The sequence below is a fragment of the Delphinus delphis genome, chromosome 3, assembly GCF_949987515.2.
Source record: "Delphinus delphis chromosome 3, mDelDel1.2, whole genome shotgun sequence".
Classification (NCBI taxonomy): Eukaryota; Metazoa; Chordata; class Mammalia; order Artiodactyla; family Delphinidae; genus Delphinus; species Delphinus delphis.
This window is the reverse complement of record NC_082685.1, coordinates 2,805,306-2,832,341: the sequence shown is the minus strand read 5'-3', so window position 1 is coordinate 2,832,341 and position 27,036 is coordinate 2,805,306. Positions and strand designations below refer to the sequence as shown.

General features: G+C 55.2%; 1 protein-coding gene across 3 annotated transcripts in view; it reads right to left on the bottom strand.

The window, feature by feature from the left end:
• Positions 1-1,487: 1,487 nt before the first annotated feature.
• The window catches only part of GNG7 (G protein subunit gamma 7), a 153,850-nt gene continuing 128,301 nt past the window's right edge, over positions 1,488-27,036 (bottom strand). For all 3 annotated transcript variants that reach the window (XM_060007320.1, XM_060007321.1, XM_060007322.1), the window contains 2 exons: positions 8,349-8,467; positions 1,488-5,064 (listed from right to left, as the gene is read on the bottom strand). In XM_060007320.1, coding sequence (XP_059863303.1) covers positions 4,939-5,064; positions 8,349-8,429 — 207 coding nt within the window. In that variant the 5' untranslated portion in view covers positions 8,430-8,467 and the 3' untranslated portion in view covers positions 1,488-4,938. The remainder of the gene's footprint in view (positions 5,065-8,348; positions 8,468-27,036) is intronic.

Here is a 27,036-nt window from a genome sequence, read left to right as displayed (position 1 = left end):
ATCTCCCCAAACTGAAGCTCTGTCCCCATGAAACACTGACTCCCCACCTCCTCCCCCAGCCCCTGGCCCCCACCATCTGCTTCCTGTCTTTGTGGATGTGACTCCTCTGGGGAACCTCATGTGAGTGGAATCAGACAGTATCTGTCCTTTTTGCGTCTGGCTCCTCTAAGTACAATGTCCTCAAGGTTCACCCATGTCATAGCATGTGTCAGAATTTACTTCTTTTTTATGGCTGAATAATATATTCCACTGTGTGGATGGACCATGTCTTGTTTATCCATCATCCATGGGTGGACACGCTTCTCTTGTTGTGGACCACGGGCTCTAGGCGCGCAGGCTTCAGCAGTTGTGGCTTGCGGGCTCTAGAATGCAGGCTCAGTAGTTGTGGTGCACGGGCTTAGCTGCTCCGCGGCATGTGGGATCTTCCCGGACCAGGGCTCGAACCTGTGTCCCCTGCATTGGCAGGTGGATTCTTAACCACTGCGCCACCAGGGAAGCCCTAATCTTTTTTTTTTTAAGTTTTTATTTTATATTGGAGTATAGTTGATTGGCAAAGTTGTGTTAGTTTCAGGGGTACAGCAGAACGGCTTTCTAATCTTATACTTATTTTTTCCAGGAGAAAAAAAATTTTTTTCAGCTTCATATATATATTTTTTCAGATTATTTTCCATTCTGATTTATTATAAGATATTGAATAGAGTTCCCTGTGCGATACAGTAAATCCTTGTTGCTTACCTATTTTATGTAGTTTGTATCTGTTAATCCCATACTCCTAATTTATCCCTCCCCCCTCCTTTCCCTAATCTTATACATTTGATACACAGGGGACAATTTTTAATGCAGCTGAATCTATAAATGTTTTAGTAGTTTTTAAAAAAATAAACAGTGCTACATCCATGTCTCCCTCCCTCCCTCTCTTTCCTTCTGCGCAGCACGGCACGTAGGATCTTAGCTTATACAGAGAAGGTTCTCCGCTCAGGGGCCAGAATCCCCCACTTACAGATCCATTACTAAAGATTTAACTCTTCGTGGTGTGCTATGGGGCAGGGCCAAGATTCCCTCCACTTTTTCCTGGGCGTCTGGTGGTCGAGGGTGGTCTCTGGGTGACGCAGAGCAGGACGGGGCAAGATCAAGATCTTCACAGGCTCCAAGCTCCCGGAGGAGCGTGGCGCTTTCCCACGGCCCTCCAAACCGTGGGACCCACGGCTTACGCGCGTGGAGATCCTCAGATAGCGTCCCCCGAAATTCTCCCACTGTAGATCAGAAGCTGAAGCTCCCTTGTCTGTGCTGCTGCCTGAAGCCCGGTTCTATCCACGCTGCCTCTGGTTCTATCCACTCTGCCTCTTCCCGGGGCAGCTGGGTCAGTGGGGGGTGGAGGGGAAGCCGTCCCGCCGGAGCCAAGACCCCGCCCTGTCCGTCCCCCCCCCCCCCCCCCCCCCCCCCCGCACGCAGCGGCCAGGGAGCCAAGGAAGGGTCGGAGCCCGGAGGAAAGGAACAGTGAGACTTTTTATTGTGCATTAATTCACTTGGTATTAACAATTCCACACAATATTCAAACACTGCAGGAAAGTGGGTGTGGCACACCTGGAAGTTTTTAAAAATCAGAAATAAAAAGCACTGGACATCCAAACGCAGATGGGGTAGAACCCACTAGAACCACGGATTGCTTTCTGAGAACCGGGAACCGGTCTTTACAATGTTTGGCAATGGTCTCTGAGGACAGAAGGAAACGGGGCGGGGGGCGGGGAGGGGAGCGGGGGAGTGGTGTCGACATATGGCTTCTTTTCAAGGCGCCCCGCGGCAGGTTCTTGAAGGACGAGCGACCTGTGGTGGCCTCACCGTGGCCCGGAAACTGCCCCCGGTCACTCATGCTTGGGGCGGGGGTCCGATGGCCTCTTCCTGCCCGCCCCGGGCTCGAGATGGATGAGCTGCCTGGAGGCCCAGCGACGACAGGACAGGGTGGCCGGGACATCAAAGGGAGAAAGAGCACCTTCTGCGTCCCCATCCGTCCAAGGGGGCTGGAGGTCACAACCGAGTCACTTAATTCTTGGCCTGGGGGGTGACCTTTAGGGAGGATGGGGGAGGGGCCGGGCCGGGCCAGGCCCACAGGAAACACTGCAGGCTGCAGACAGAAACCCCGCGTCGCCCAGGGCTGCCTTTTTTGGGCGCCTGTGTCCTTAATTCCCCCCGGGATGTGGTTGCGAGGCGCCGGTTTCCCCCGAGGCCCGCGCTGCCACTGCCGGCTCCCGGCCTCGCGGGGCACTTACAGTCTCCCAACGCCCTGAAAACCATGGTTTCACACTGACACTTGCACCAGGAGAGCACAAGCTTGTGTGATGCTTGTGTGATGCTTCAGGCCTATGCTGGGGACCCTGATGTTGAAGAAGAAAAAAAAAGGAAAAGAGCGCTTTTTCCTCCGCTGGAAAGAAACCCACGGTGGGGCTTTTGCCCACTGCCTCCTCCCTGGGCTCCGAGGCTGCGGGCACCTGGGGAGGCAGCGGGGCAGGTGTGGCCATGGGGCGGGGCTGGGGGACGGTGGTCCTCCCCCTCTTTGGGCCTCAGTTTACCCAGACCGCTGGGTCCCTGGGGTCTTGACTCGGGGGCCTCTGGCCCGGTGCGATTTTGCTTCAGGGCTTGTGGGGGTGGGGTGGGGCGGCCATCGGCCGCCAGCGATGGGGCTGCCAAACTCGGGTCCCTCCACCCCATCGGCCAGGGGTCCTGGGCTTGGCTTCCCACTGGCTTCTCCAGGGTCAGTCGGCGGGGACACGTGGTGGGGATAGACTTGGCACAGCTGGCAGGGCAGGGGCCCGAGAGAGAGGGCAGGCCTGGGCCCGGGGACCTGTGACCTCAGCACCGGGACCCCTTGTCCTCTTCGGGGCCTGGCAGCGGGAGGCCGGGACAGTAGGGGCGCAGGAGGACGGCTGGGTGTGCGCAGACCGAGCTCAGGCTGAAGGGATTAAGGCTTCTGTCACGGACGGAGCAAAGGGTGACCAGTCGGCAGATGGCTGGTGGGCTGTCCTCGCCAGCAGACTCGCTCTGCCAGCTGCCCCTCTGACCCTCGGGCTAAGCCCCGCTGTGCCCTGGCTTCCCCAACCCCCAGCCGTGGGGTGCGCCCGGGGTTTCTGGAACAGGCTTTGTTCTGTCCTGCTGTGCTGCCAGGCGTGGGCAGGCCAGGCGCCCCTGGGCCGCTGGCTGCCTGCGCAGCGTACGGGGGCAGCAGCGTGGGGTGGGGGGCTTTGTGGCTTCCCCCCTCCACCTGCATGGGTGGGGGAGTGGGCTCCCCGAAGCCCCAGATGCTCCCGGACCGGCCGGAGAGAGCTGGGTGCTGGGGAGAAGCTTGGCCCTGGGTCTGCACCCCGCGGGAGCCGGCCATGGGGGTGCCGGGCATCCCGCCAGCCTTCGCAGCTGTGCACGGTCTGAGCCCCAGGGGCGCGAGGGGAGCAGAGGCGTCGGGAGAGGAGCTCAAGGCTCCGGGTCCCACCAGCCCGCGTGCCTTGTGCCGGCTGCCTAGGGCCTTTCTGCTCGGGGGACCCTGGGATCCTGACTTCCCACCCCGCCCCCGCAGGGCCGCACGGGCAGGTGGGCCACCGGGGATCAGGCGGCCGAAAGCAGGTGTGCATCTGACCTGTCCTTCTGCCTCCACCTCTTTAAATGTTTTTGTTGTAACAGAGGAAACAGCAATTGTCAAAGAGCCCCCCAGCCCGCCCTCACCATCAACTACGCGACACCTTACAGATGCTCCGGGCGGCTGGGTGTGAGCGCAGAGGGGAGTACTGTCAGTGCCTCTCCATTTCTGGGCAAAGGATCCCATCTCCAGGGCCTCTGCAGCTACTTCCAGACAATTTCACACCTATTTTTTTGGCCAGCCGCCCACCCGGCTTGCGGGATCTTAGTTCCCCGGGATGGAAACCGTGCCCCCTGCAGTGGAAGCGCGGAGTCCTAACTACTGGACCACCGGGGAATTCCCTCGCAACATTTTATACCCCGAAGCACCAGGGGGCCCCGGGCTGGCCTCCCCAGGCTGCATTTCTGTCTGAAAAATGGCCATGGAGATGCAGAAAGTGGGAAAAAAACAGAACAAAACACGGAAGAGCCAAATATGACCATAGCCTCTAACTGCCCACGCTGATGTCTCGTGCTTAAAACTAAAGAAAGCACAGCTGGCCGTTGCAGTGGCCAGAGCCATGGGCTGAAAATCCGTTTCTGGGATGGGCGGGGTCCCCAGGAAAGGGAGGGGGCCTCAGCATGGCTGTCGGATGACACATGCCACACAAAAGCCACACAGCTGGGTGACCCTGGGTGACAGGGGTGCGTTTCACAGGCAAAGCCCCCCTCCCGGCCCCTGAAATCCAAGTCACACAACCCAGCTTAGCTACAAGTTCAGCCAATGACACCCGATTTTAGCGGTACGGAATTACGAGGTTTTAAATGAAAAGGAGAAAGATTTCTGAAAAAAGTTCGTTATGTCCCTCCTCCCAACTCCACCCAATTTTTGTCCACTTCACACACCCTGGCCAAAGGCATCACGTCATCAACCTGGCTGAAGTCCTCACAAATGGCCAACTGTGTGAGACTCGCCACCCGGCCGGGTCAGCCGCGCCAGCGGCTAATTCACCCACCTCCTTCCCGTCTCCCCGCCCAGCTCGGCTCTAGACCATGACTCAAATGGCAAGGCCGTTTTCAAAAATCGTTACCGCGTTGCCTGGGCATTTCAGCTATTTCCCATGAGAAGTGGTGGTGGAGCCCGGCCCCTGACAGGGCTGCGATATGGGGTCTGAAAATCCATCTGAACCCAGAGGATACATTTTACCCCACCTGGGTGACGGCAACTTTTTGCATTTCTTTTGGAATGAAGAGTTTTGTTTGACTGTGTACTGAATGATGCCTTGGCCGGGGTGGGGGGGGCGGGGGTTAGGGAGGAGCTGAGGGAAGATAGAGCTATAGGATAATACAAGGCTTCTTGTCCTTAAAGGGGTTCTCCGAGGCGGGGACTCCCACCAGCAGGGGGTCGTTCCGGGCGTGCTGCTCACAATAGCTCATGAGTTCGGAGGAGGCTTTGGAGACCTGTGTGTGGGCACAAGGACAAGAGAGGAAAGATAAGAAGCGCCGTGCCCACGGCAGCACAAAGGTGGAGATAACCCCAGTGCCCGTCACCTGAAGACACACACCGTGTCCCTCCACACACGGGAGCATCTCTCAGCCACGAAAAGGAGAGAAGCACGGACACTCGCTACCACGTGGATGGACCCTGAGAACACGATGCTCAGTGAGAGAAGCCAGACGCAGAAGGACCCACAGGGTGTGATTCCATTGATGGGAAACGTCCAGAACAGGCAGATGCACAGACACCGAGGGCAGTTGTCAGGGGCTGGGGAGTGACTGCTCATGGGGATGGGCCTCCTTCTGGGGTGATGGAATATTCTGGAATTAGGCAGTGGTGCATCAGGTTGCACAACAATGTCAAGGTACTCAGTATCACTAATGGTAAATTTTATGTCACGTATATGTATTTTACCGGAAATTTAAGATTGAATAAGCAGAAGAACTGAACCTTCTCCAGAGGGGGTTGTGTGGAGTTTGAAGGGAAGGGTCAGGGGAGGAATCAGTCGAAGAAAGGACCTGACGGGCAGAACCCTGCAGGTACATCGCCCGAGAGGCGGGACAAGGCCTTCGGCATTTGATTCTTGTGCTGTGTGAGCTGTCGGGGTGTCGGTGACCATAGTGAGGGGGCTGACACTTAGGACCCCCTGCGTCAGGGTCCCCAAAAGAGGAGGGAGGAGATGCAGGGAGGGCCCACCGCAGCCCTGGGGAAGCTGGCGTGGGTAAAGTGGTGCCTAGTGTCCGGGGGGTGCCCCACCCTGCTGGCAGCACCGCGGCTGCGTTGTGGGGCCTGGGGGGCTCCTCGAGTCCCGGGTGCATCTCTGCGGCCTTGACCCCTCAGCAGTCCCCTTCCCACCCGGAAGAGCGGCGGGCAGGGAAAGTTTGCGGAGGGTCTTCTGCGCCCCAGAGCTGTGGCCCCGGGCGCCAGGGCCCCAGGCTCGGATTCCACTGCTCCGCCTGGAAGACAAGCCCCCGGGGGCCCCTGGATGCTGCGCGCCCTCTGCCTCGCCTCGCCGGCCTCTCACTCAGGCCGGCCCTGCGCTCCCAGTCGCCGTCTTGGGGCCTCAAAACCTCAGGCGGGACAGGAGGGAGACCGGTCACGCCCGACTCTGCTCCTCCCCACGTTCAAAGGCCGCCCGCGGGGGGAGCCCTCCCGACATCAAACGGGCGGGTGAGTCAGCGGCCTCCTGAGTCAGCGGCCTCCGCCAGGGCCGGGGCTGGCTCGGCGCTGAGAGGAAACCACTTCAACCGGGGCTGCTCTGCCTTCAGCCCCAAGGAATGCTTTGAATGCTCAGAGTCCTGGAACATTCAGACGCCTCGTGGGAGGCGCCCCCCACGACACCACCCGGGGGGTGCTGCAGCCTCCTTCCCACCTGGCTGGGCTGGAGGTGCAAGGCGACGACAGGGGTTGGCCCCATGGCCACATGGGGTCCCGTGTCCGCACTGCCGGGCCCTCCGTTCCTAACCCGCGACCAGCAGTGACTGGGGGATGACCGTGCTGAGGGAAGCAAGGCCTGAGCAGATGCGTGGAGTAACGGCTGATTCTCTGTGTCCGCTTAGCTAGGCCAGGTACCTGGGTGTGTGGCCAAATGCCAGCCTAGATGTCTCTACGAAGGTCTTTTTAAGGTGAGATTAACATTTAAATCGATGGACTTTGAGGAAAACTGGTGACGCTCCATAATGTGGGTGGGCCGCATCTAATCAGTTGAAGGCCTTCAGAGAAAAGACTGAGGTCCCTCGAAGAGGAAGGAATTCTGCCTCCCGACGGCCTTCAGACTCAAGTTGCATCAGCTCTTCCCTGGGTCTCCAGCCTGTGGTTCAGCCCTGCCACCCTGAGACCTGCCAGCCCCACGACTGCGTGAGCCAATGCCTTAAACTACCTCTCATGCTCCCTCTCTGTCTCTAACATATAGTCATATATCCCTGACTAATCCAGTGGGTAGCTAGAGCACGGCTAATGTGGAAGCATAAATGACCCGTGTCTTCCCTGGATGGACACTCCCTGGTCCTCACCCAGCCACCCACAAGCTGGGGTCTGGGGCAGGAATCAGCTTCTCGGAGGTGGCTCACCGTCCTTTGCAAAGTGGACATGGGTTTGGTGAGAAGGTGATTTCGAACAGTGTCAGACAGCTTTCTCGTGTAGGAGGCCATGACTGGCCCGTGGGTCTATATCCTTTGAAAGTCCTGGATGTCATCCTGATGTCCACTCGTGGACTTAAGATTCAGCTATATAAACAAATACGGTCCCTCCACACACGGGAGCATCAGTCAGCCATGCAAAGGAGTGAAGCCCTGACACTCACTACAACGTGGACGGACCTTGAGGATATGATGCTCAGTGAGAGAAGCCTGACACAGAAGGACCCACAGTGTGATTCCATTGATGGGAAACGTCCAGAACAGGCAAATCTACAGACAGACAGTCGGTTCCTGGTTGTCAGGGGCTGGGGAGGGGATGTGGGGTGATTGCTAATGGGGACGGGCTTCTTTTTGGGGGTGATGGAATGTGCTGGAATTAGTCATGATGGTTGCACATTTTGAGTTCACCAAATGCCACTGAATCGCGCACTTTAAAAACAGTTAACTTTACGCAAATTAAAAAAAAGAAAAAAAGCCCGCAGAGCTGACTGCCCGATTACGCACTATCTTATTTTGCTTTGCACGTTCCTGGTCCCTGATGGGTTAAGCGTTTGCTAGGAGGAGCTGCTTGTCCTTTTTCTCTTTTTAGCTAAAAACCAAACATGCTTATTTCAAAAAATGCAATCAACGCAGAAGTGGCGAAAGTAAACAGTGAAAGGCCCTGTGTCCTCTCTTCCCTGGGGCCAGGCCTCTGACTTCTCTTTGCATCTGTCACAAAAGGGGAGCTGGACAGAGCTCTGAGGATGAGGGGATAGAAGAGAAAGTGACTGTCTCACGCTGACCCTTTTGGAGGGGCCTGATTTGGCCTTCTCTGGGGCTGTCCAGGGACGGACCCCAAGGGCTGGGGCAGGCTCACAGCAGCACTCGAGGCCTGCCTCTGGTCCCACTCTGTTTACAAAGCATGCTGGCACATCAATCGTCACAACAACCCATGAGGTAGGTTTACATCAGCTGCGTCTTTCTGCTGAGAAAACTGAGGCTCAGAGAGGTTGAGTGGCCCAAGGTCACACAGCGAGAGGCAGAGCCGAGTGCAAACCCCTACCGTCCTGCTAGCCTCCGTGCCCACCGTTTGCTGAGGCCGCGCCCGGGGGTCTCTCTCCCCTGCTCACCTTGATGCGCTCGATCCCGGCTTCGATGCGGAGCTGTTCCACGAGCTTCCGAGCCTGGGCTATGTTGTTAGTGGCTGACATTGTCTGCCATCAGCTCTGGGCCTCTGTCGTCCAGAGAGCTGTGGGGAGAAGTAGACAGATGTGAGCTGGCTTGTGACACCCCAGGACTGCAGGTGGAGGACGTCGAGGAGGGATGCCCCACTTCCGGAAACCTCAGGGGGCCCTGAATCCCCGCCACCCTGCAGCCATGACGCCTGTGCCCCTGGGTCACAGTGAGAGGCCCGGCCAAGCACATCTTCTCCTACAGTTCCCTCCTGAGGCTGGTCGGGGGTAAGTGCTCACTGGACATGACCACTGAGGGTCCCAGGAGAGCTCACAAAACCATTGCATCGGCTCCTGGTTGGCTCAGAACGAGGGGAGTTTTCTCTGATTCCTGCTCCTGCATTGGGTCCCCTCCCCCCATACTGTTGGCACTGGGGCCGATCATTCTCCTTGGGGGCCGTCCTGGGCCCTGTGGGGTGTCGAGCAGCCTCCCTGGCCCCCACCCACCTGATACCAGGAGCACCCCCAGTGTGACAACCACAGATGTCCCCAGACATGACCCAGTGTCCTCTGGGGGCAGAGTCGCCCAGGGGCGAGACCCCTGGCTCTGGACCAAGGCAGATCACGTGGGAAGCCTGCACCCGTGGGTCCTGGGTACCCCACCCCTTCTCTGCAGGGCCTGGGCCTGTTTCCTTCCTTCATTTGGTCAATTGTCCGGCAAATTAAAATTTAATTAAATTTAAAATGTTGCGATGCCCATAGATTCACATGCATTTGTAGAAAACAGTAGAGACAGCCCGTGCGCCCGCTGCCTGGTTTCCCCCAGCGGCCGCATCTTGCAAAGCTGTAGTGACGTCATAACCAGGATGCTGACCTTGACACAGGGGAGATGGGGGGCACTTCCACCCCTAGGGTCCTCATGCCTCCCTTCAGGGGCCACAGCAGGTGGCCAGGCCATGGCTATTGTTCACCTTTTAAACTTTAGTACCATGGCCTTGAGAATGCTGTTTATTTATTTCTTTATTTTAGGTTGCAATAGGCTCTAACTTAGGTTATTATGAATAAAATGTATAGCGCATGATACGTTTCTACCCCACAAATTCAGTGTTAGAAGAATCCCAACACGACAGAGCTTAGACTTGGCAAGAACAATGCAATAGACAGAGTGAGGCCACTTAAACAGGAAATGGCTCGTGTAAGTAAAATTAACACAAACATCTTCTAGGTATGATTTGGTCTATAACTGGGCAGGATTAAGACAAATGCCATTCAACTTCGGTTAAAAAGTCAAAGTTTCACTGTTGTTCAAATAAAAAGTCAAAGTACGCAATGTAGAAAAAAAAATGATAAAACCATCTTAACCTGACTTACATCCATATTCAATTAATGATGAGAATGCGATTTATTTATTTTTTCAATATTTATTTATTTGGCTGCGCCGGGTCTTAGTTGAGGCATGTGGGATCTAGTTCCCCGACCAGGGATCGAACCCGGGCCCTCTGCGTTGGGAACGCAGAGTCTTAGCCACTGGACCACCAGGGAAGTCCGGAGAATACTGTTTAAATGGAACCACTCGGTAAGGAGCCTTTCGGGATTGGCTGTTTTTTCCCACTCGACCTAATTGTCTGGAGATCCACCCTGCGGCTGTGCTTATCCACAGTTCATTCCTTTGCAGTAAAGGACCACGGTGTGGAGGTGCCCCGTAACCCTTTGCCTGTCCGAGAACACCTGGGCTGGCTCCCGGTTCTGGCTGTGTCAGCAACAGAGCTGCCCCAGGCGTCCGTGTGCAGGCTTCTGCGTGAATATAAGCCTTTATTTCTCAGAGATAAATGCTGAGGAGTGCGACTGCTTGTTTAATTTTTTAAGAGAACACCGGCCTGCTTTCCAGAGTGGCTACACAATTCTACATTCCCACCAGCCATGTACGAGTGATGTAAATTTATTTTTTATAATTCAGTTATGCACAATTTTTCTGTCCCTTAAGGTGGTGAAAATTCTACTTTTTCCATCCAATCTACATTTTAGTGAGCCCTGGGACACTGGTTCTCAACTGGGGCCATCCTGCCCCCAGGGGACACTTGGTAATGCCTGGGGACATTTGTGGTTTTCAACCACAGTTGTTGCTCAACACCCCCCAACCCCAGTGCCCAGGGCGGCCCCCCACAGAGGACGGCCCAGCCCCAAATGATGATAATGCCAAGGCTGAGAAATCGAGTCTGATCCCTGGTCACACTGGACACCGGGATAAATCCCCGATGGTCAGCTGGTGTAAACCAGGGGGGGCCCCAGCATCTGAGAGTCACCTCCTCCTCTCCTTCCCACTCAGGTGTGGACTTAAATGTGTGCGGCATCCAGGACCTCAGAGGTCACATTGCCCCGGGGGCGTCCATGGAATCCGTAACCCAGGGGTTTCACCTGGGGAGATCCTGTCCTCAGGGGACACTGGGCGACACCTGGGGACGTCTGTGGTCATCACGACAGGGAGAGGGGCTCCTGGCATTGAGATGGGATCAGAGAATGACCTGGCCCCAGTGTGCGCATGGCCCGGGTTGAAGACGCTCCCAGTGTGTCCACGCAGTGTTCGTTCAGGATGGTGGGGTGCAGAGCCCAAGTTCAGGAGTCCTGGGGAGCCGCCCGACTGGGCTGGCTTTTACCCAGGCCTTTCAGTAGCACCATGTGCTTCTGTCATCATACATTGTACCTCTGTCTGTTTCCCAGAGGGGCGGCTGCAGAAAAGTAAAGGCAGAGTTCAGGTTCTCAAGAAATTTCCCTTTCGGAAATAAACAGGAACGGACCGCGGACGTGCACGTCTCGGATGGCCCTCCAGGGGATCGCGCGGAGTGAGGAGGCCAGTCCCCAGAGCCACATGCTGTGCGGTTCCATGTACAGAACACCCCTGAGACCACAGGGTCGTGGAGATGGACCAGAGGCTTGTGGCTGCAGGGGGGCGGCGGCCTGGGGAGGGGTCTGGGTGGACAGGCGGACACCGGGTCCTCATGCTGTGTGAAGTGCTGGAGATCTAGACTGTGTGTGTGGGGTTCACGTGTCTGCACAGGGGATAAACTTGCAAAGATCCTAATACACACACACAAGTAAAACTGCAGGAATCTGTGTTCGGTAGGTGATGCAGGGACTTTCTCTCTGCGATCTGGTACGACTGCGTGTGAACCTACAGTGATCTCCATCCAAGTTCCATTAAAAAAAAAAAATCCCTTCCACACTACTGGCTGCCTGCCTTCCCGCCAGACACCCAGGCCCCTTTCTGGGTCAGAAAAGGCCCGAATGTGTCTGCTCTGGGCATACAGGGCCCACATGTGGGCTTCCAGAGGGCTCTGATTCAGCAGAGAGCTTCAAAGCGGCCACAAAACATCCAATTCAGGGAAAACCGCCCTTGGTTCGACTTAAAAATACCTAAATTACTCAGCGCTAAATATAGATGCTGACAGAGAACAAATGGGGTGGCTTCACAGCATGTTTTCCTTGGAAGGCCGGGGAGTCCTGCTCAGCACCCACACTCAGAGTGTCCACCAGGACCCTAGGAGGCCCGGCTACCCCGTGGGGCACCCCAAACCATGGCCTCCCTCGTCAGCTCTAAGCCCCTCGGTGCTGCTGGCTTGCTGTTCCGGGCACGATGCCCTGAGAGGCTCCCTCCAGGCTGGGTTATAACCTGGACCCCCCGGGACGGCCGGAGTGGGCTGCATTGGGGGGGGGGGTGTGCTTGTGTGTGTGCATGCACGTGTGTGTGTGCATTTGTTTACATGTATGTGCGTGTGTGAGCCTGCATGCGTGTGCATGCACGTGTGTCAGTTTGTATCTATGTGTGTGCACGGGTGTGTGTGCATGAGCAGCTGAGACCAGACGTAGTTGCATCACGGCAGCCCAGACAGCAGACCGACGTCCTGGTCCTGGCGGTGTCACGGTCAGTCACTGCCTCACCGCGTGCCCCCCGGGGTTAGGTCACCTCTCGCAGGACAGGCAGTGGCCGTGAGTCAGCCCGGGAACATTCCTCACCAGCTGCCTCCCTGCCAGAGACACGTGACGGCTCCAGGCACCTGACCTGGCCAGTCCTGCCTGGCCCGTGGAGCCTTGGAAGGCCCTGGAAGCCGGGCAGGGCCTTGGGAAGCAGGAGGGAGGGGTTAGGCGGTTGGGGCTGCAGGTAGCGGTCAGATTCCGCCTGGAGTGGCCGGTTCTAGCGTGGCAAGGCTGGGGGCATGACCTGGGGTGAGGTTTGCCTAAAAATAGAAACTTAACAGACGACAGCAGGCCCTGGCTGGCCTCCCAGTAAAGGGCTAGGAAGTCACCAGGGTCAGGCTGGATCCCACAGAAGCATCGCGGGTGCGTGGCTGCAAGGCAAGGACCGTGAAGGCCCTGAGCACGCCAGGATGCATTGTGAGGCTGCGCTGATTACAGAGGGAGGGTCATCACCGGAGTGTTACAGACCTGAGCCCAGATGCCAGGCTCAAATGCACATGAGGATTAAACACAACTGGGGGAGGGTGGTGTTTCTCGATGGCGAGCTGGGGGATGGCAGGATGGGGGACACCGAGTTAGAACGGGGTCCCTCCCCCAAGGCCCTGCTGACACTGGGACCATGTCACTCTCTGTGGGGGGCCGTCCCGGGCGCTGCGGGGTGCAGAGCAGTCACCCTGGACCCACCCACTCGATGCCAGGAGGCCCCCAGTCGTGACAGCCACAGACGTCCCCAGACATGGCCCCGTGTGGCCCAGGGGCAGAGCCACCTCCCCCGGGGATTGGAGGGGGGAAACCTCTGGATTATATTAGGCCTCATTTTCCCAACCAAAGAGATTCCATATAAAAAGTCATAGAATGGGTACTTCCCTGGTGGTCCAGCGGTTGAGACTCTGCGCTTCCACTGCAGGGGGCGCAGGTTCAATCCCTGGTTGGGGAACTAAGATCCCACATGCCGTGCGGCGTGGCCACAAAGTAAAAAAACAAAACAAAACAAGTCATGGGATGAAAAAGAAGATATACACAGATTAGTGAAAATGTACAGAATGTTGATTTTCTGTCCCAGAGAAGTTACCCCCTAGCAACTGAAGCAACAGAACGAGTGGAGATTAACAGCTAGGATTGTATAAAACTATTCAGAACTTCTTCACGGCAAACCTATAAAACTAAAACCCAAGACCAGCGACCTAGGAAGAACCATGGCAACGATACCCTGGAAAGTGACCTCTTTGTCATGTTAATAATACCTTAGCTGGGTATTTTATATCGGGAGAGGACTCACTCGAGGAATTCATGTGGAAAGTAACTTAACCGGTAAAACACAAAGTGAACAAAGCTGGCCTCATTAGCAATTGACGAAAGTAGGTTGGAGGGATCATGGGCTGCCAGCACTTCATTCACCCAGGACACCAGGAAGGCTGCAGGAAGAGCGACACCTGACGCAGGTAGGGATATGCTCGTCCCCGACTCTCTGGTACTGTTGGCCCATCTCAGCCTCGTAAACTGGACATCAGGAGCTTACAAGGCTGTCCTCTCAAATCCCTTGCTGGGGCATTTATCCCGAGGGAACAAAAATCAAGAGAAATAAAAAGCTATATATAGAAAGGTGTTTACAACGGTGTTATTTATAATAGTGAGAAATTGAATGAAACCATGTGTCCTGCAACGGGGGAATGGCTAATGCAGTGGGGTGTTTTCCTAGTGGAGCAACTGTTATAAATGGTACCCAAAGATGGGGAGCCCAGAGGAGGTGTTTCATGAAAAAACAGGGAGATGGATAAAGTGAGGATGTGTGGCTACTTACCACTGTATTAAAACATATGTGGATAAAGGCAGAAAGGGAACCTCAAATTGACAGTCTGGTTAATAACTGTTTTTATGATTTCCTTTAATGAAGTGGTTTCCATTAAGGTACAACTTGCATCCAGTAAAATCCGTGCTTTGGGGCATGCAGTCGATGAGAACTTAGAAATGCATACAGCCCCGTAGCCAATACCAATTGTGAGTAAAGCCGTGGTGAACATTCATGTCCAGGTTTTTGTGGGAACCTAAGTTTCTGTTTCTCCTGGGGAAATGCCTGGGCATGGGATTTCTGGCTCCTAGGACAGGTGTATGTTTAACTTTACAGGTTAAACATTTTCAAACAGTTTCCAAAGTCACTGCAGGGGATACACTTGCAAAGATCCTAATATACACACACAAGTAAAAAACTGCGCTGTTTTGTATTTTGAAATAATCACAGACTGACAGGCAGTTGCAAAAATTGTACAAGGTGCCATGCACCCTTTTCCCCCGATTCCCCCGATGGTGACATCTTATGTGACTGTGGGACAATATCAAACTGGGACACTGCTGCTGGCCCGATGCTCACCGGCCTCAGGTTCTGCCAGCCCTCCCACGACTCATATGTGTGCAGACGGGACGTTTGTCACCACTCACCCCTCCAGGAAGGTCTGGTCTAAATGTCGCCTGTCCTGGCCGCTATCCCTGACTGAGATCCAAGTCCCTTTCTCCTGCATCCCTCACCCAGCCAGGACACCTGCCTGCAGACCTGCCCCCACGCCACCGTGAGCACCCCCATTGACATTTGTGGCTGGATCATTTTCTGGGGCGCCGTCCTGAGCACTGTAGGGGTTTGAGCAGCATCCCTGGCCCCCACCCACTCAATGTCAGGAGCTCCCCCAGTTGTGACAGCCACAGATGTCCCCAGACATCGCCCAGTGTCCCCAGGGGGCAGAATCTAAGGCTTTTGTGGAACTCTCTTATCAGAAGAAACCCAGCAGCTGAAAGAGGTTCATTTAGGCAAAATGCAAAGTTTTTTGGAATTGAAATGGTCCAGTTTGAAGTGAAATGGTACTGAATGGAACAGAAGTTTGTTTCAAAGAGGGTTTAAATTTCTTAGCATCTGAGAATTCCATGGCGGTCCAGTGGTTAGAACTCTGTGCTGTCACTACTGAGGGCGCGGGTTCAATCCCTGGTCAGGGAAACTAAGATCCCTCAAGCTGCTTGGCCTGGCCAGAAAAAAAAAAAAAAAAGAATTTCTTAGCATCCAACAACCTCTGTGGCTGGGAGAAGTCACACGGGGCCAGAGTTTCAGAGTTTCCCTCAAACTCAACCAAGAACACATTTGAAGGAGAAAAGAGCACAGCCCTGGGGGGAGAGAGGGGGAGGCAGAGCCCCTGTGGAAAGTGGCAGACCTGCATTCTGTCCCAGCTCCCAAAGCTGTGTGGTTTGGGGAAAGTTACCTCCCCGCTCTGAGCTCCAGTGAGCTCTGCTCAATGCTCAGAGTGACACTCCCTCTCGGCGCAGGGCCTGGCCAACCTCCAGGTCCGCAAGTTCCTATGTTGGGGGACGGGGGCCCCAGAGGCTGGCAGCCACGGGGAGGGCCCTCCTTCAGGAACTTGTGGCAACTGCCACATAAACACAACGGCGGGGGAGGAGGGACGAGAGACGAGGTGCCTGGACCTCCTCTGCACAGTGAGTGTGCACTGGCCGGTTTGCTGGAGGCTACTAGGAAATCTCCCTGCCCTCGGACTTTGCTGGCCCCGCAGTGGCCACACCACTCATCTGCCCAGGGGCCGGGTGGGGCAGGGCGTCACAAAGCCCACCTGGCCTGGGGGAAAGCGGGGCAGATCTGAAGGGGATTGTATTAAAACTAGGAGTGGAGGGACTTCCCTAGTGGAGTGGTGGTTAAGAATCCGCCTGCCAATGCAGGGGACACGGGTTTGAGCCCTGGTCCGGGAAGATACCACGTGCCGAGGAGCAACTAAGCCCGTGCGACACAACTACTGAGCCTGTGCTCTAGAGCCCGCGAGCCACAACTACTGAGCCCACGTGCCACAACTACCAAGCCCGCAAGTCACAACTACTGAAGCCGGCATGCCTAGAGCCCGTGCTCTTCAACAAGAGAAGCCACTGCAATGAGAAGCCCGCACATCACAACGAAGAGTAGCCCCCGCTCACCACAACTAGAGAAAGCCCATGCACAGCAACAAAGACCCTACACAGGCAAAAATACATAAATAAATAAATTAATTTAAAAAAAAAAGCTGAGCACGGATCCTCTTCTGTCGTTCTGTGGCTCTAAGATCACGCTGATCTACTGATACATTCATGGCCTCCTCCTCAGCCACCTGGACTTTGGACTAAAACCTCTATCTGGGGCTTCCCTGGTGGCGCAGTGGTTGAGAATTCACCTGCCAGTGCAGGGGACACGGGTTTGAGCCCTGGTCCGGGAGGATCCCACGTGCCGCGGAGCAGCTGAGCCCGTGCACCACGGCTGCTGAGCCCGCGTGCCTGGAGCCTGTGCTCTGCAGCAGAAGGCGCCACCGCAATGAGAAGTCCACGCACCCCAACGAGGAGCGGCCCCCGCTCGCCACAGCTGGAGAGGGCCTGCACGCATCAACGAAGACCCAGCGCAGCCAAAAATAAATAAATAAATAAAAAACAAAACAACAACCAAAAAACCCTCTATCTGCAGATTTCACTCCAATGACGGTGGGCCAGCTCGTGCGGACGCTCTCCTGACGAGGGCAACTGGCAAAGCTTCATGGAATAGAGAAGCTTGAAGGGACTGGAGGACTGGAGGACTTCACTATTAAGATAGTGAAGATTTCCATCCAGGATCTGGGGAGGATGGAAACCCAGGAGTCTGGCTTTGGGGCTGCTTTTTACTGGGGTGGAGGGTTTGCTAAGAGGCCAAGTGGCTATTGCCCTCACAAGGCTAGGGGCTCAGAGGTTGAGATCCAGGGCCTCCTAAGGGGAGAGAGACTGGGGAACTCCTCCTTGGTATGAGCTAGGACAAAAGAGTCCTGCCTTCTAAGAAAAGGGTCCGCAGGAAGCAGACAGGCCCTCACAGTGACTGTAGCTGAGTTCTGAATAACCTCAGTTCCCGATACTGGATTGAGGTGAACTTAGATTGCTAGCAGCCCTAGATGCTGGACAGACGTAAAAATGAATCCTTTCTGGTGGAAAACAACATCATCTTAGGCTTCAAATTATTTCTACAAACAAGTCAGCAGTCACAATGTCTAGCACACAATCAGAAATGACCAGGCACAGAAGAAGACAGGACCACATGAACAAAAATCAGCAGAAATAACAGACTATACAAACAGGCTCCCAGGGGTTCGATACACTGGAATTGACAGACTTTAAAATAACTATATTAATTATGTTAAATATGTGAGGTTGGAATTTTGGCAGCGAATTGGAAACTAAAGAAAAAGACTGAACGGATGTGTTGGAAACTGACAATATCTGAAACGAACACAATGGAAGAAGCAGTATCATTAAAGATAACTAAAGAGAAAATTAGTGAACTAGAAGATAGGAAATATCCAGAATGAAGCATGGACCACATGAGACAAGGTATAAGACACAGAGGATGCAGTAAGTTCTGACACACGTGTAATTGGAGCTCTGGAAGGAGGAGAGAGAGAAAGGGGCAGAAGCAATCTTGGAAGAGATAGTGATGGATAATTTCCTAAAACTGATTAAAAAAAAAAAAGGACTCTAAGCCACAGATTCAAGAAGCCCTAGAACCTCAGGCAGGAAAAACATTTTAGAAATTGACAGAGAAATGACCAATGAGCACCTGAAAATGTGCTCAATGATTAGTCATCAGGGCAAGTATAAATGAAAACCATCGTGGGAGACTGCTTCACAGCCCTTAGAGTTGGCAAAAATCTAAAAGACCGACAATACCATGTATTGGGGAGGATGTACAAACATCAGAATTTTCACACGTTACTGATGGGAGCATAGGATAGTACAACCACCCTGGAAAGTGGGTTAGCAGACTCTTATAAGGCTAAACACATACTTAACCCATGACCCAGCAATTCCACTCCTAGGAATTTACCCAAGATACATAAAAACATATTTCCACAAAAGGACTTGTACAAGATGTTCATACATCTGTATTTGTAACAGCAAAAATTGGAAGTAACCCAAATGCCTGCCAACAGGAGGATGGATAAACAAACTGCGGTAATTCATACCATGGAATACTACTGCACAAGGGAAAGAAGAACCTACTGACAGATGAAGCCACATGTGGGACTCTCAAAGGGTGAAAGAAGACAGACATTAGAGGTATTCTCTATCTCAACTGAGGTGCTAGTGTACACAGGTGTATAGACTTGTCAAAATTCATCAAACTACATATGTAAGCTCTGTTCATTTTACTGAAAAGGAATTATACCTTAATAAAGTCACTTAATTACAAAACAAACAAACATAATCTGCCTGAGGAATAAGGACCAACAATTTCATGGATCCAGTGAAAATTCTAGACCTGGTGAAAATCAACTTCAAGAATTCGAGTAAAAATGAGACTTCCCTGGTGGCCCAGTGGTTGAGAATCCAATGCAGGGGATGCAGGTTTGATCCCTGGTCGTGGAGCTAAGATCCCACATGCCGCGAGGCAACTAAGCCCAAGCGCCACAACTAAAGAGCCCGTGTGCCACAACTAAGACCTGATACAACCAAAAATAATTAATTAAAAAAAAAAAGAATTAGGGTAAAATAAAGACATTTTCAGACAAACAGGAAGACTGTCTCCAGATGACCTGCCTTATTAAAGGTAAAATAAAAAGATATTAGAGAAAAATGACCTCAGATAGAAGGCGGGAAATGTAAGAAGATGCAAAAAACAAAACAAAACCAAAATGTTGAAGAAGGGAAAGAACTTGATAAAATAATTCTAAAGTCCCCATGGAAAAATAAACAGGAAGTGAACAGCCCTGAAAACACACAAGAATCACAAGAGCCATTAATTCGATATTTACCTCCACCTAGTCCATCAACAGAAGATGCTCTAAGGTTCTGCCTTGAACATTGTATGATGCTAGTTTAAATTATGCTATTTTGGTTACTGGGTTTCAGGGATTGGAGTCCTCAGTACTAATTCAGGAGGTCACTCATTTGAACTGTGTGATTTTTACACACAGAAAAAAAAAATAAAGTCGGTATCTGAAAAAACATGTATACTTCTCCATCTGCTGCAACTGGTCCAAGGCCAGAGTGATGGGGGACCAGGCCAGCTGTCCCTGGAGACTTCTCCTTGGTCCAGCCCTCAGCAGCCCCAGGCAGACTCCTGTGCCCTCCCCCCATCCCCAGCCAGGGGCGTCCACCCACCTCCTCCATCCCTCCTCCTAACAGCCAGAGTGACTTCTGAAAATGCACCTGAGTCTGTCCCTGCCCTACTCAGAAACCACCTGGGGCCCCTGCGGCCTCACAAACCAAGTACAAAGTCAAAGCTTGTCACTCACTTCCCTCTGCCAGGAATTCTTCCCCCACCCCCTATCCTGCCTGCTATGGATCGAATATTTTGCCCCCCACCCCCCCAAAATGCATGTTGAAGCCCTGTTCGGTATCAAGAGGTGGGGCCTTTGGGAGGTGCCTAGGTCTTGAGGGTGGGGCCCTCGTGAATGGGATTGGTGCCCTCATAAGGGGCTGAAGGGACCAGACTTCTCCTTTTCCACCATCTGACTCCATTCTCTGGGTGTGGGTGCTCCCAAGGTAATGCAACGTGCCATCCTGGGCCTCCCTGTGTGGGTTCACATCTTGTGTGGGGACCTGCGTTACATCCAGGTGATTGGTACACCTGTCTGCCTGTCTCTCCCAAGGCCTGGCGGTTCCTTGGGGACTGGGTTGATGTCTTTCTCTCAGGATGTCTTTCTCAGAAATATCTTTTACCCTGGCCCCCCGGGTAAAAGTGTGACTTCTTTATCACAGTGCGACTTCTCTGCTTAAAACCATCCCAGGGTGAAATTTTAAAGAGAAACAAGACATTTCCCATCAATGGAATCACACCCTGTGTGTCCTTCTGTGTCTGGCTTCTCTCACTGAGCATCGCGTTCTCAAGGTCCATCCACGTTGTAGTGAGTGTCAGTGCTTCGCTCCTTTTCACGAGTAATATTTCATCGTGTGTACGGAATAACATTTTTAAGCAAACTTTTTTTTTAAGCAAACATTTTTTAAAAGAAAAGGAAGATAAAGAAAAGCCCTCATCTTGCTGTTGTTGAAGGGTAGCCATATATTTTCCTAATCAGGAGGAAAGTGGAAAATGGGAAAAATCAGTGGTTTGTTTGACTTGGACCAAGAAATATATAGGCTGTGTGTCTTTGGCTTGTGGACAAGAGCACTGGAGTGCCAAGCTTCATGTGTACTCTGCAGGTGACGGAGTGCATTCATAGTCTCTGTTACCGGGGAGGACCACGATGTCGGGCATCGTGAAGGGACTTCTGTGCCCATTTTTTACAGATGAGGAGACTGAGGCTTGAAGACGTTCGTATGTTAATAACCTTCCCGAGACCACGCAGCGGGTGGAGGTCGGGCCAGGGTTTGAATCTAATTCCCAAACCAGGGCTCACTGGGAGACCAGATCTAGGGGCAGTCGGGTGGGTCCCAGCACATAGCTCTGTCCCCCCTGCACCCAGAGGCAAGCTTCAGAGGGTGAGGGGCACGGTCTCTGCATCCTCCATGGCCCAGTGCCTTTGGCGAAGGGTTTAGACATACAGTGGTCCCAGGGCTGAGGGCCTCCACACACGAGGGATGGTGCCAGGACCCTCACACGGCTTTTTGCTTTGGAGAAAGACTGGGGCAGAACGCTGGGGACATCGACAACACTGGGGCAGGCCTGTGCGGCCACCAGGGTCAGAGAAAACCCCGAGTGAGATGAAACAGCAGACTCCCAGCTTTGCGCCTCCCGTCTGGTGGTTTGTAAGTGACTCTGGGGCTCTCGAAGTCCTGGACGCTTTTCCCCAAGGACTTGAGCAGACTGTCCTGCCAGCTTACGACAGGGCTGCACGTGTGGGCCTGGGAGACCTTTGCATCATCACCTCTGCACCCCGCAGAGGACCGCCCCCCCCCCAGGCCTTCTCAAGATACGTTTCTGTCCCCTTGCTCCTGGTGACGTGGGCTTGGTGTTTCCTGGCGGCCGAGCCTGCTTCCTTCCACCTGGGCGAGTCAGACGGAGTAACGGGCGCTCTCTAAGGCGGCAGGACGGGCTCGGATGCAGGACCTCTAAGATGTCTTTTAGCCTCTGTGTCTTGCCAAGATACTTGGCGTGACTGTGTCCAGATCACTCATGGCTGCGGGGCGGGGGGGAATGTGTGGCAGATAGGTACCCGAGACCTCGTTGGGCGTGGGTGGGCTGAGCCTCGTGTCCTCATGGGCAAAGCCAAGAAGGAGACAGCAGGCCTGGGGGGCCCCAGCCCCTGCCGGAACCCTGGAGCTCCGAGCCCTGAGCAGCGGGGCTCAGGGGAAAGTGGATCAGACACACACCCTGGGCATCTAGGGAAGCCCCAACCTGCCGGGCGTGTCTCTGGCAGGCAGACTTAGAGGCCGGAGAGAGCAGACGTGCCCCCCTGCTCAGCCTGTGATGCCATCTCCACCCTCAGAGGTGTTTTCCAGCTGCACAGGAAGCAGTGACAGCAAGACACAAAAATGCCAGCGATCCCTGTGAATTCCACACATAGCTCTCATAGCTGGGAAGAGTGCCACTCCCAGCCCACTCGATAAACTGACACCCGAGCCGCCAAGGCTGCTTTCTTACCAGAAGAGAAAGAATGGGATGCCACAGAGGCTTCTGAGAAAGTTGGCTGGTTGGGCTGCGTAAAGGGAAAAGAATGTGAAAAATGCGGCTGGCGAGGTGAGCAGGGCCTTTGAGGAGCGGCTCCTGGTTCTGGTGGCCCAAGAGGCGGTGCAGCCAGGGGGCCACTGGGGACCCCTCCCTGGCCGAGGGGTCTGCCTGTGGCAGGCGGATACCCAGGCACAGTCCCGGCCCGGCTCTCAGTTCTGTGCACTGAACGTGGACCCGCAGCCCTGGGGGCTCAGTGTGAGACGAACTGCTCCCCTGGGAGCTGCGGCCGCCACTTCCAGAAGCAGCACGAGCCCATAGGCCTGGGATGAGGTGGGCTGGGAGGCCCTGGCTCTCAGAGACAGAGTGTCCCTCAAAGGCCACGTAATGTCCTGAGGAGGACAGACTAGTTCAGGGTCTGTCCCCCAGGCACTGCTGACACTGGTACCGTCCTGAGCAGCATTTCTGCCCCCACCCACTTGATGCCAGAAGCCCCCCAGTCATGACCACCACAGGTGTCCCCAGACATGGCCCCGTGTCCCCGGGGGGCGGGGGAGGACCGCCCCCTCAGTTTCGAAGTACTGGGTCAGAACCCCTCACAGCAATGCTTCTGCCCTGAATTTTACAGTTAAAGACAATAAGGAGAATCACGGGAAACAGGAATGAGGGTTTCCTTTTTGTTGTGTGGTGTTGGTTTCAGGGCCCATCCTGAGTCAGGGCTAACGCGCTTGATCTCACCTGTGGCCTGGAGTGACCCCCCTAGGCCATGCACAGGAGGGCCTACGTCCTCTGGGGGGCCCACTTGCAATGACAAGGCATTTGTCACACCCGACCTTCACCAGCAATCTAGCAAGGGATCCTTGGGGCTGTACCCACATCTACGATGACCCCCAGTGACCTTGTACAATACCCTCCCCTAGAGTGTGGGCAGGACCCGAGGATAGGAAGGGATTTAGCTCTGGGCCGGGCCGTGTCGTGTGGCACAGGTGACAGAGAGGGGGTACCCTTGGTGGGCCTACTCTAATCAGGGGAGTGAGTGTGAAAGGGATTCCATGCAAGGGAGACCCTGTGTTGCTGGCTTTGAAGCTGGAGATGGCCAGGTGGCAAGAAATGGGGGTGGCTGCAAGAGTGGGGGGGACCCCGCTGCTATATCTGCAAGGAACCAAATTCTGGGACAATCTGAATGAGCTCCAGATGAGGCATTTCGACTGCAGCCTGGTGAGACCCTGAGCAGAGAGGGCAGCCACACCATGGCCCGACTGCTGACCTCCAGAACTGAGAGCTGGAAGCTGCTGGGTCTGTGATAGCTTGTTACGCAGCACGGATAGCTGATACAATGGCCAGGGGAGGCCTGAGTGGGGTCTCCTGACTGTTGGGCTGGCTTCTTCCCAGCACTCTACATGCTAGACGCTGGCCATGGGGCCGGGGACAATTCCAGCTGGCACCCACTCCTTCCGCTGAGCATGGACAGGGCACTCATTCTCTTTGTTAACAGCCCTGAGACGCAGGTAAAGCATTAAAGCCAGAGGAGTTTCTGGCAGCTTCTCCATTAGCAGCCAACCTGCTCCCCGTGGTTCCTGCTCCCTGGGACTCAGCTCAGAGAAAGCCTGCTGCTTCCAGGCGTTCTGAAACCCTCCTCTATAGCCTCCTCATCCAGGCGGATGGGGCTTGTGTGGCCGGCGAGCTGGGTGAGTCAGAGCCCCAAGAAGGTGGCCTTGCAGAGGGAGGGGGGCAGCTGGCAGCGGGAGCCTGCGTCCCTGGCCTCGTCCCCAGCCCACGGAGCTCTGCTCTCGGGAGGGGAGGGGAAGAGAGGGGAGGCAGGCGGAGGGCAGTAATTCCTTGTCCTCAGAGAGAACAGAAACAGCCTTCATTTTGCTTTAAAACTTCCGGAACCGGTAGCTTTACAGCTCACCAAGCTTCTGAATTCCTTCCTCCCAGGGCCCGGCAGCCTGACCCCCATCCCCACCTGCCATTAAACAGGAAGGTAACAAAACAACCCCCCGCCCCAAAACACAAACCTCCAGCGAGATTCGACAGGAGTACAAACGAGACGCGGGTGAGAAAGCAGGCTCTCCCCCACCCCGGGGATAACCGCCCCCCGGTACACGGTGTTCAGAAGAAGAGGAGGCGGGCTGCTGTGCTGAAAGAGGAAAATCAATCCCAAAGCAAAACAGAAAGGCATGAGGTTTGAGAGAACAGTCTCTGGGCTTCTTTGAACAAGCTGCCCTCCTGCAGGGCCCGGGGAGCTGGCTGACCGAGGGCTGTGCCCACGTGCAGGTTGATTACCGTGCACGTCTTACACACCCACTGTGTGCACGAGGCCTCGGACCTGCACGCCTCCAGGGGGTACCCTTGCGTCACAGTCCATGGCATGGAAGCCCCTGGAACAGGGGGTCTCCATCAGGGGCGATGTCGAGGGCATCTGTGGTTGTCACGACTGGGGGGCTCCTGGTATTGAGGGGGTGGGACCAGGGAGGCTGCTCCACACCCCACTGTGCCAGGGACGCCGCACCCCCCAGAGAATGACCCAGCTCTGACGTCAGCAGTGCCGAGGTGGAAAGACCTGCCCTAGACCCTACAGAAACGTGCACACGCCATTAGAAAGTCAGAGGGAGGGGCAGGTGCCTCGCGGTGTCCCCAGCATCCGGGATGCGGTGGCCTCCTGGCCTCGCCCCTGGCTCCAAGAGGGGTCACAGACAGAGGGGACCTGCGGAGGGCCACGGGTGCCACACTGGCATTTGGACTTTACTACGAGTGAGGAGACAAAACCTCTTTGAACCCCCCAACAACCAGGAGCCGAGCAGGCATCCCCGCACCCCCCCCCCCCCCCAAGCCAGGGCTGGCTCTGGGCTCCGGGATCCGGGCCTCCCTGCTGGGCCCGAGATTCTCCAGGGTCGAGGTCACCCTGGCCTGGCGTGGGGAGGGCTGGCCACGTGATGGCTTCTGTGACCTTGGGCATCATGACCTTTGGTGGGACGTGGGGGCCGCAAAAGACCAGCTGGGTCTTTGCCAGGCAGATGCTTCCCAGCAGGAGGCTTGCCCCACCCCCCCCTCCAAGACCAGCGTCTTGTGACTCCCTGTCAGCCGGTCCTTTTATGCACAGGCTAAATCGGGTCCCTTGGCAGCTATATTTAGAAAAGGCTAGAAAAAGGGGAATGAATGAGGTGCCCACAAGCGAGGGAAAAACAGAGCTGCAGGGCAAACGGCCACCCTTGGCCCAAGCCGGGAGGTGGGCGGACAATGACAGAGGGTGACGGTGTGGCTAATGCGGGAGCAGAAGAAAGGGCCCTCTCTGTGCACCCGGAGGATGACTGCAGTCATGTGAGGGTGTGCAAGCCAGGCACTGGGCTGGGCCAGCACGCCAAGCGCCCGTGGAGGGTGTCACCCCCATTCTCGGCTTCCCGGCACTGAGGAAATGCTGTCACCCTGGCCCCGTGAGGGTGCAGCTTGGAGCCAAAGGGCAGGAGGCTGGGAGAGAGGGGAGGGCAGGTCCAGGCCTTCCCACCTGAGCCTGGACAAACTCCTACACATTCTGCAAAACCCCATGAAGTGTCACCCTCTCTGAGAAGCCCCTGGTCTGCTGTCCGCGCACAAGGCTGCACCAGAACCCCTTCTTGGGGTATACACAGCTCCCTGGACATTCCTTGGCATTGCACTTCCTGTGGCTGCTGTCACAAATTGCCACAAATTTGGTGGCTTAAAAACATACACATTGATTATCTCACGGTTCTGCAGGTCAGAAGTCTGACTAGGTCCTCTGGGTCAAAATCTACACGTGGGCAGGGCTGGTTCCTCCAGAGGCTCCAGGGCAGCATCTGTTCCCGCCTTTTCCAGCTTCTAGAGGCGCCGCATCCCTGGCTCGCGGCCCCTCCTGCATCCTCACAGCCAGCAGCGCGGCATCTCCCGTCTCTCTCTGCCTCTGACCCTCCCGCCTCCCTCTTTTTTTTTTTTTTGCGGTACTCGGGCCTCTCACTGTTGTGGCCTCTCCCATTGCGGAGCACAGGCTCTGGACGCGCAGGCTCAGCGGCCATGGCTCACGGGCCCAGCCGCTCCGCGACATGTGGCATCTTCCCGGACCAGGGCACGAACCCATGTCCCCTGCATCGGCAGGCGAACTCTCAACCACTGCGCCACCAGGGAAGCCCCCGCCTCCCTCTTATAGGGACCCTGGGATGACGCTAGGCCCCCCAGGGAATCCAGGGTCATCCCCATCTCAGCTGCCTTAACTTAACCCTGCCTGCAAAGTCCCCTCTGCCATGTGAAGTGACACATCCACAGGTCCCGGGACTAGGACAGGGACATCTTTGGGGTCCGTGGCTGAAGCTGGGCACCAAAGGACCATCTGGATGGAAGGGACTGGTGGCTGCAGCGCAGGGCATTTACCAAGGAGGCTCCTTCCAGGAACTCACTCTGTCCCCAGGGCCAATCTCTGTCCCAGGACAGGCCTCCAGGATCAGGCTGCCAGGGGCAGAGCACTGGCCGCACCTGAAGTCCGTAGTGGATGCCACTCGCGGGCACGTGCCCAGGATGGCCCACCCTGCAGAGTGGGGATGGCCTGCCCGGGGCACACGTGCTGCTGCGGACGGACCTCGGGCCCGGGTCATGGCCTCTGGCTCTTTGCTCTGGGTTCTGGGTTGACGGCCAACACCCAGGGCATTGAAGCCTCAACACCCCAGCATCAGAATGACCAGTGGTTACTGAGCAGGTTACTCCACCTCTGATGTGGTTGGAAAGTGCCGGAACCAAACAGACCCACAGAGGCTCTCCCTAAGGGCTAGCTGTAGTTAGGGACATTTTTCATGTTTAAAAAAAAAAAAAAAAGGGCCAATGGTGAGATTACTCGAACGGTTTCAGAGATGTGCCTGTGTGAGGCGCCAGGCCCTAGAACAAGGGGTCTCACCGGGGCGCTCCTGCCCCCAGGGGACACGGGGGATGTCTAGAGACATCTCTGGTCTTCCCTCTGGGGGGCTCCCGGCATCGAGTGGGTGGGGTCAGGGACGCTGCTCCACATCCCGCAGCGCCCAGGACGGCCCCCCACGGAGAATGGCTGGGCTACGGCAGCAGTGCTGGGTGGACTGGGGGTCAGGGGGA